This window comes from Danio rerio, chromosome 1 (genome assembly GCF_052040795.2).
Source record: "Danio rerio strain M-AB ecotype USA chromosome 1, GRCz13ab, whole genome shotgun sequence".
Classification (NCBI taxonomy): Eukaryota; Metazoa; Chordata; class Actinopteri; order Cypriniformes; family Danionidae; genus Danio; species Danio rerio.
In genome coordinates, this window is record NC_141021.1 from 60,999,027 (window position 1) to 61,007,500 (window position 8,474).

An 8,474-nucleotide genomic window follows, 5' to 3' on the forward strand; every position below is an offset into this window, starting at 1 on the left:
TCTTGTTCTCCTCTTCTTCCAGTCTTGCTGGCTGTAATCTCTCTGCTCAGGATTGTGAAATTGTGTCGTCAGTTCTTCAATCCTCAAACTGTGTCCTGAGAGAGCTGGACCTGAGTAACAATGACCTGCAGGATTCAGGAGTGAAGCTGCTCTCTGATGGACTGAAGAGTCCAAACTGTCAGCTGGAGATACTGAGGTGAGACTTTCATATGCAGATATTATACTGTCCTTAAATCAAGTCAGGTATTGTGTGTCTGTAGATTATCTCTGTGTGTTTGTTTGTGTCTGCAGGTTGTCTGGCTGTATGGTGACAGAGGAAGGCTGTGGTTTTATATCTTCAGCTCTGAGTTCAAACCCCTCACACCTGAGAGAGCTGGATCTGAGCTACAATCACCCAGGACAATCAGGAGTCCATCTGCTCCAACACACACTGGAGGATCCACACTACACACTGCAGAAACTCAAGTATGTAATGCAGAATGTTTAATGAAAGATGGAAGTCTATGGGACAGTTGCTTGGGTCCTGTAAGTGGTTAGGAAGTTAAAAGGTCAGATTTTATTGGTCACTTGCTAAACTGAGTTAAATGCGGCCAATGTTAAGACGCCCCATACCCTCACAAACAGCAGCCACCCCTCCATATGTAGGGTGTTGTTGCACGCGTTCTGATCAGCGGTGTTGTCGCGTGCCTACTGAAGGGGGGGAGAGGGGTTGTCGCGGGGGCACTTTGCATCATTTTGGAAGGGCACTTTCTATCCAAGACTAAAAAGGGCATGTGCACTGCACAGGTTGAGCCCTATGTGTGCACGTGCCTGAGCAGACTTCACTCCTCTGACCACCACAAATTTCCCTCAGCCAACTGTGGTCTCCGACAGCACGTTCATTCTTTCTCTCGGGTTTTGGCACCATTGTAAAACCATTCAAAACTCACAGTTTAAGGGAAGAAGGAGGTGGGAAACAAACAAATGTTTCACAGCTTCAATAAATAAGTTAATAAACACTAAATAAATGTGTGACAGCAGCCTCTCGCAGAAAACTACTACTAAAGTGAAAGCAAAACCAAATCTCCACAACCAAGACTGATGTGGTGACCGGCCTGGCTCTGCAACCACGGCTCTTAAACTATTCTTAGTACTAATGTTTTTGTATCCTTTGTTCAATAGAGTCTCAAAAACACCATTTCTTTTGTAAAGCTGTTCACTTGGGCATAATAATTATGATACACTTGATCGTACACCTGCTTAAGAATGTGTTTTCCAAATAATCATACCTCATATTAATGAACTGTATGTGAGTAAATCCTCATTTTCATACTTAATCGTATACTTTTTGTGTGTTTTTAGCTTTGATCATGGAGGCCTATTCAGAATTCAACCAGGATTTAGAAAATGTAGGATCTTTCTCTGACAGACCATTGCACTTTTGATGGAAACCAATGAAATTAATAGTCTTTATTTGTCTGTGTTCAGATGCGGTTGATCTCACACTGGATCCAGACACAGCAAATGCTAAACTCCTCTTGTCTGACAGGAACAGAAAGATCACGTATGTGGATAATCCTCAGCCCTATCCTGATCATCCAGACAGATTTGCTGATGATCCTCAGGTACTGTGTAGAGAGACTCTGACTGGACGCTGTTACTGGGAGGTTGAATGGGGCTCCTGGGCTCGTATAGCAGTGGCCTACAGAGGAATCCTTAAAGAGCGAGGGACTGTCTCTAAGTTTGGATACAGCGACAAATCCTGGAGTCTCTTCTGCACTGGTGAAGGATTTGTTTCCTGGCACGATAACAAGGGTAGCGTACCAATACGTGCAGCACAATCTAAAAGAGTCGGAGTGTATGTGGACGTGCCGTCCGGCTCTCTGTCCTTCTACAGCATTTCTGACAACCACACACCCACACACATACACACATTCAACACCACATTCACTGAGCCCCTCTATGCAGGATTTAAGGTGTTTCAGTCTTCACTGTCTCTGTGCCAGATTTAGCATCAAATGCATGTTTAAAGGCCTGTGAATATCGCAGTGCTATTCGCCAATGCTTTTATTAAAGGGGTGCCAATATGGTTGATCATATAAATGTGCAAAAAAAGTTTCCCATGCAAACATTCACCAGTTCGATCCTAGTTTGGAGCGATTGGGTCGGGTTACACCTGGAGCTGGTGAAGTTACAGGAAATATGACTTTAAAGTTTTAGCCGAGCACACTGTCACTTCCATTCCTTATGTAGAAGATGATGCACCAAAGGAAGATGAATGTACATCTGCTTTTTTATCTAAACACAAAGAGCTGCTTGATAAACACTGTCAGCAGGAGGGAAATGTTATGGAGAGTAAGGCCCAATCCCAATTCTACCCCTTAGTCCTTTCCCTTCCCCTCGTTTTGCGCGTGCCCGTGAAGGAGTAGTGGTGTCCCAATTCTCTATAGCTTGAAGGCATAGGGCTAAGAGCAAGCGGTATACACCGCTTCAAATGAAGATTTTTCTGGAGCACACTCGAAACCAAAGGGTAGAGAAAATTTTGGAAGTAAGGAGATCCACTAATTAGTATTTTTTGTCATTATTACAAATTTTTACAACAAACAAACACATGTTTTAAAATATTCATAACCGTGTTCGTGTTATACCATCATGCTTTAAAAAAAAAAAAAAACGCTAAAATAAAAACCGCTAAATTTCGTGATCTTTAATCCCTAATAATAACTCCTGTACTGCAGTTCCACAACATTCTGACACTCGATGACACTTGAATACCCTGTCAGAAAAGTCTAGTGGCTGAGAATGGGCTGTTTACAGTGTCTGCTATAATGTTAATGATGTTTTTGGTGTGTTTACATTTATGAATTTGGCCACTATGTAAATGCACAGTACTGTTACGATCTTATTGCCACATTAGATCATTATGAAAACGTAATACATGGCTTCAGTGATGTCCTGAAGATAAATACCAAAAAATAACACAACTGGAATCACTACAGTAGTCGCCATCATCTGAACTCTTCTGAAGCAAGAGATCGCGAGGACATGATGACAGTGTGCAGGTGATGTAGTGCTTAGGGGTGAATTTTGAAGCCCTTTACCCTTAGTTGCAAGGGCTGAGGGGAAGGTTTAGGGGTACAAAAATAGAATTTGGATTGGGCCTAATTGTAGATCAAATGGCCCTTTCTTTCAAGTTTGTGAAGCGCCATCTAATGTCAGGGCGTGGTTTTGCACGCTCACTCTGCTCTATGCCAGTGAAAATCGCTTGGGTATGAATGCTGAAAAATGTCTCCAAACACTGATGATAATTGTGAGCGAAAAGTGCTAAGACTTAAGACTGAGTGCAGATTTGGCATGCTTCAGAGGTCAGTGTTGATGAAACAAAAGTGAATGAACCAGTTAATCCACATGTACACTTCCTGCAGTGTGTTTATTGTGGATGTGCGCTGTCCTGTATCCATCCACACTGTGCAGACCCTGATCAATCTATTTATATGCTTTTCTCAGTAATTAATGAACTGGAAGTGGTACTGTATACATAACAATGTATTTCAGATTTTTTTTTCAAATGCATCTTTAAAGAGAATAGAAGTCTGTGTAAACAATATTAAATAAATAAAGGAAGACAAGATGAACAATTTGTGAGGTCATGTTTATCTTAACTTAGACTGTTTTCTTGCTGCAGAGGGATTAAACCTAAACCCGTCTCCTCTTCAGTGGTCATGATGAACATGTAGCGCCCCCTTATGGACAGACATGGATAATATACAAATGGAGTTTAATCCAAGATAAAGTTGATCTGTCTGTAATAGAACAAAGTCTTACAATCTGTTTGCACTTTTACATATTTTCTGTTCACTTGTATTATGCTGTAGACACTTTATAGCATATTATAGCCCAGTTTTTTTAAATTAAGTAGCAAATATGAGCATGCCTTAATCATACATTTATTATTAATTATTATTATTATTTACATTTATTTATTTTTTATTTTGTTTAGTTTTTTGCTGTATTTAAAAAACTAATGTGGCTTATTTATCCAGTTGACTTGTAAATACGTTTCTTACATTACATTACATTACTGTGGCTTTTTGTTTACCCAATATAATATTTTATTTTCATCTGTTATGCTTGTAGTAGTAGTAGTAGTAGTAATAATAATAATAATAATGCATAATAATTTATAAACCAATAATAGTGTATATAATAAGAAAATATAATGGTAGTATAATGATAAAAGAGTACATGCTGATGTACAACTACCATAAGCAAAAATCAGGTCTGTACTAAAATACAAAAAAAAAAAAAAAAAAACATTATACAAGTATAAAAAATAGGGCTAATTCTGAGTTTCTGTTTAATCCAATATGTTATTTTCAGTAAAATAAACTACTAAATGCAGAGCACTTTATTATGTTGTGTTTCATCTGAAGGATTTCTGGTTTCTTTTAGCTTGACTGAAATAATCAAAATAATTTAATGAAAATCTGCTAAGGTCAATATTATAAGTCCCCTTAATAAGTAAGAAATCATTTGAAGAATTTGAAGGACATGAGAAATAGCTTTTTGCCATAAAATATAAACAACTTTGATAGGAAATATCTCAATTATAAAATATAAATTACTTCATTATAAAATACTTAAAAATACTTACTTTAATAAAATGTGTGCAGGAGCTTAAAAAACTAAAATGCATCCTTTTCTTCAGAAGCTGCATAAACCAACAGTACACTGATTTATTTTTCAGCAGTCAGATCAAATGTGTTGAGAATGGCTCTCTCTAGTGGTGAAATGTGGCATCGCATCTCTGAGTAACACCTGTAGGAGGAACTCATCTGAGTTCTTGCTTATTCTAATCTAAACATTATTAGTTCCATAATGTATTGCAGAACACTTCTGGAGCTCTTGGTGTGGGACAGGGGCAGGTTTGGTATAATTATATAGTACAATTATATTACTGTTACATCTGCACAACTCTGGTTTACACTCATTGACACATGCCCTTAAGTGTAATTGTATTGTTTACTATTTTTTATTTTTTTATGTATATTTTTAGATTACATATTATGTATAATTGTATTTATTGTAATTTCTTTCTAAAATTCTACTTTTGTATTAATATTATATGTTAGGCACTTAGGGTCTGAGAGTAATGGAATTTCGATTCTCTGTATGACCTGTACATTTGGTTAAATTGACAATAGAGCTGACTTTGACTATGTGTTTATGGGTGGGCTAATGTGTAAGTACAATGTAAAAACCTTTATTTATATAATAAGTGTACCTAATGTTTCATTAAATTGTAAGAACAAAGAAATTAAGGACAATTCATATAAGATGTGACCTGTTATTATATATTTATACTAGCACACATGAACTATAGCAACTGATAATAATATTATAGTTTTTGATCCATACTACTTTAAAAATTTAACCCCAATTTTGGGTCAAATGTGGCCTGACCCAAGCATTGTTTTCATGGTGTCATTAAAATTTAATTGAATTAATTAACCTAATGTTCGTTCTGTTCATATTTTTAGTTGTTTAGTGTTTCCCAACCCTGTTCCTGGAGGCACACCAACAGTACATATTTTGCATGTCTCCCTAATCTGACGCATTACCCTCAGGTTTTGGAGTCTCTTCTTATATTCTGATGAGCTGATTCAGGTGTGTTTGATTAAGGAGAGGTTGTAAATGTGTACTGTTGGTGTGCGTTCAGGAACAGGCTTGGGAAACGCTGGTCTAGACTGTGTGTGTGTGTTTGTGAGGTTGTTTCTGAGTGTTTTCAGCCCTGATGGCGTTCGTAGTTCATCAGCTCTGCACTGAGGTAAGTCTGATTTTATTTGCCTGTGGGCTCTGTGGTTCATCTATATTGATACTCGTTTTCTATTTAAGTGTATGAGGCCGTATGCAAATGTTCGTCAACATGCAAAAACACAATCATCCAGTCGACCACTGCAGCTCTGGAGGAGTTTTAGACAGATTTGCATGAAGCTACTGGAAATGTTCCTCAGAGATTTTGCTCCATGATAGCATTACACAGTTGCTGCAGATTTGTCGGCTGCACATCCATGATGCCAATCTCCCGTTCCACCACATCCCAAAGCTGCTCTGTTGGATTGAGCTCTGGTGACTGTGGAGGCCATTTGAGTACAGTGAACTCATCGTCATGTTCAAGAAACCAGTCTGAGATGATTGAGCTTTATGACATGCTGCGTTATCCTGCTGGAAGTAGCCATCAGAAGATGGAGACACTGTGCTCATAAAGGGATGGACATGGTCAGCAGCAATACTCAGGTAGGCTGTGGCCAGTGAGTGTATATTCAAGTATGAAGCATATTAATGTGTGTAAATGGACTTGCTCTATAATACAGCAGTTAGTCAGCACAGAATGACAGCAAATCCAGAAGAATGCCATAAATAATGTGCACAGGATCCCACTATTGGCCTACGCAGTGATTAAAGGCTCTTTAAAAATCTCAAATACAGATTCATGATTAAAATATGACACAACATTTAATACATTGGCAAACAGCATTTAAGACTTTTTAATAATTTTTTAAAGACCTCTAAATTGATTTATCATCTTTTAATCATTTTTAAGACGCCTGCGGACACCCTGGAAAACTAAATATGCTCATTTGTCCCATATCATGCAGCCCTAACACACACACTGATCGAGGGATCCTTTGGGGCAGGGTCTCTCCACTGTTTCTCCTCTGTGTGTCGGGAGCCACTGCACTCCCCGAGTCACGCGGCCCTCACACATCAGTGTCCGGGGCCCCTGGGGTGGGACGCCCTGCCGGAGCCCGGTTTTTGGCTCCCACTGGGTGAAAGGTCACTGACTGGACGGAAGTGGGACTGAAGCCCATGGAAACGGTGGAGGAGAGAGAACTGGGCGGAGTCGTGGAGAGAAGAGGAGTGGAGAGCGGATCTGAGAGGAGGAAAACAGAAGAAATCATCAGGATGTTTGCAGTGAGATTAAACTCAAGAGACTTATAGAGACTTTAGTGCAGTTACAGAGCTGTAGTTCAGATCCCTCATAGATTAATTTAGATAATTCAGCAGAGATAAAAAGCGTCTCTGCTGTGTCTAGAGTGTGTGTGTGTGTGTTTCAGTTTGAGCTGAGAATAGCACCCAGAGAATGTTCTCCAGCTCTCTGAAACTGATCCTAATTGTGGCGTTTTGGTGACTGTCGCTTTAAATGCAAATGAGATTGTGCTCTTCACAGAAAAGGGTGGAGCTACAGACACCTGTGCATCATCATCTATAATCCTCTTAGTCTATGCTGACATCATCTTCAGCAGCTCAAACACTCTAAGGGCTAATGGACAGACGGCTGCTTCTCACTCAGGGCTGCTGTTTATGCTAATGAGATGGAGAGATGGGCACTAGTAGGGCACTAGCTTTCCCGTTGAGCACTAGAGGTGCTGGAGATACTCACACACTGCTCACACACACACTATTAAAGTAATTTCTGCATAATCGGTGCCCTGTTAAGGAACAAACATCATCCTTTACAGTAGTTTTCTTCTGAACGCTAAACGGCTCCCTAAAAGCACTGACCGGTGGTGGGCTGCGGCGGGCTGAACTCCAGCGGGTAGCGCAGCACGATGTAGTTGTTCCAGACGTACAGCTGGTTGTCTCGGGGGTTGTAGCTGATGGAGGAGATGTGCTGGTAGGGGTTCGGGAAGGGGATTCTGACCGGCTCCTCGCGGTTCCTCCGTGTGTCGTAGGCGTACAGGATCAGATCTCCTCCCGCCTCGCTGTCGTCGTCCTGGTAGACGGAGCGCACGGCGTACAGGATCCCACACACCACGAACGCGTCCGACGCCATGCGTTTCTCGAAACTGGTCTGCCACGTGCCCTCGAAACGCAGCGTGTACGGGTTCACCTGACACACACAAGACAGTCAGCTTATTTTTCAGCTTATATTATTCTTCAGCTTATTTATCAGGGGTCACCACAGCAGAATAGTGTTATTGTTATTGTTATGATCTAGCTATTCTATAAGCAAGTTTCTCAATAACTCTTTAATTGTTTTCTATTTGGCTTTATTTCTATTTGAGTTTCTGACCTGGCTGACCACCAGGCGTCCATTATTGGCTTCAGTGGTGTAAATCACCCACAGCCCATGTTCGTCCACCGCCAGGTCGATGTCGGATTTCCCGCCCCTGTGGTACGGCGAGGCGTCATGGTAGTTTGCATTCACAATAACAGCTTCACCACTCTTGATGCGGGTTCGCAGGTCATATTTCACTATGTTGCGCGTTCGCTCCTTATTGTAGAACACGGCGCCGTCATACACCACAAACCCAGTGCCGTCCACTCGACTCGGCAGCCTGCAGATTACACAAACTCATTATTACAGCATTTGAAGACACGTGCGTTTACAACGGTGCCTATATCATTTGGGTTTAGACTCCCCTTGTGGCTGTTATAGGAACTGCAGCCATCACGTTTTTAGATAAATCAAGATTATAGATAGATAGATA

General features: G+C 40.5%; 3 protein-coding genes across 5 annotated transcripts in view; 1 reads left to right on the forward strand and 2 right to left on the reverse strand.

Annotated features, from left to right (window-relative positions):
* Positions 1–3,619, forward strand: part of LOC147847106 (protein NLRC3-like) — a 6,314-nt gene extending 2,695 nt beyond the window's left edge. Inside the window, exons 4-7 of the mRNA XM_087237860.1 lie at positions 23–196; positions 292–465; positions 1,342–1,388; positions 1,468–3,619. Coding sequence (XP_087093986.1) covers positions 23–196; positions 292–465; positions 1,342–1,388; positions 1,468–1,991 — 919 coding nt within the window. The 3' untranslated portion in view covers positions 1,992–3,619. The remainder of the gene's footprint in view (positions 1–22; positions 197–291; positions 466–1,341; positions 1,389–1,467) is intronic.
* LOC147847105 (adhesion G protein-coupled receptor L1) overlaps positions 1–3,782 on the reverse strand; it is an 18,056-nt gene extending 14,274 nt beyond the window's left edge. Inside the window, exon 1 of the mRNA XM_087238171.1 lies at positions 3,643–3,782. The gene's annotated coding sequence lies outside the window, so the exon portion shown is untranslated. The remainder of the gene's footprint in view (positions 1–3,642) is intronic.
* Positions 3,783–6,476: 2,694 nt separating this feature from the next.
* adgrl1.1 (adhesion G protein-coupled receptor L1.1) overlaps positions 6,477–8,474 on the reverse strand; it is a 36,113-nt gene continuing 34,115 nt past the window's right edge. For all 3 annotated transcript variants that reach the window (XM_087238140.1, XM_087238139.1, XM_087238137.1), the window contains exons 4-6: positions 8,057–8,321; positions 7,546–7,873; positions 6,477–6,913 (exon numbers count right to left, since the gene is read on the reverse strand). In XM_087238140.1, the coding sequence (XP_087094266.1) occupies positions 6,741–6,913; positions 7,546–7,873; positions 8,057–8,321 (766 nt within the window). In that variant the 3' untranslated portion in view covers positions 6,477–6,740. The remainder of the gene's footprint in view (positions 6,914–7,545; positions 7,874–8,056; positions 8,322–8,474) is intronic.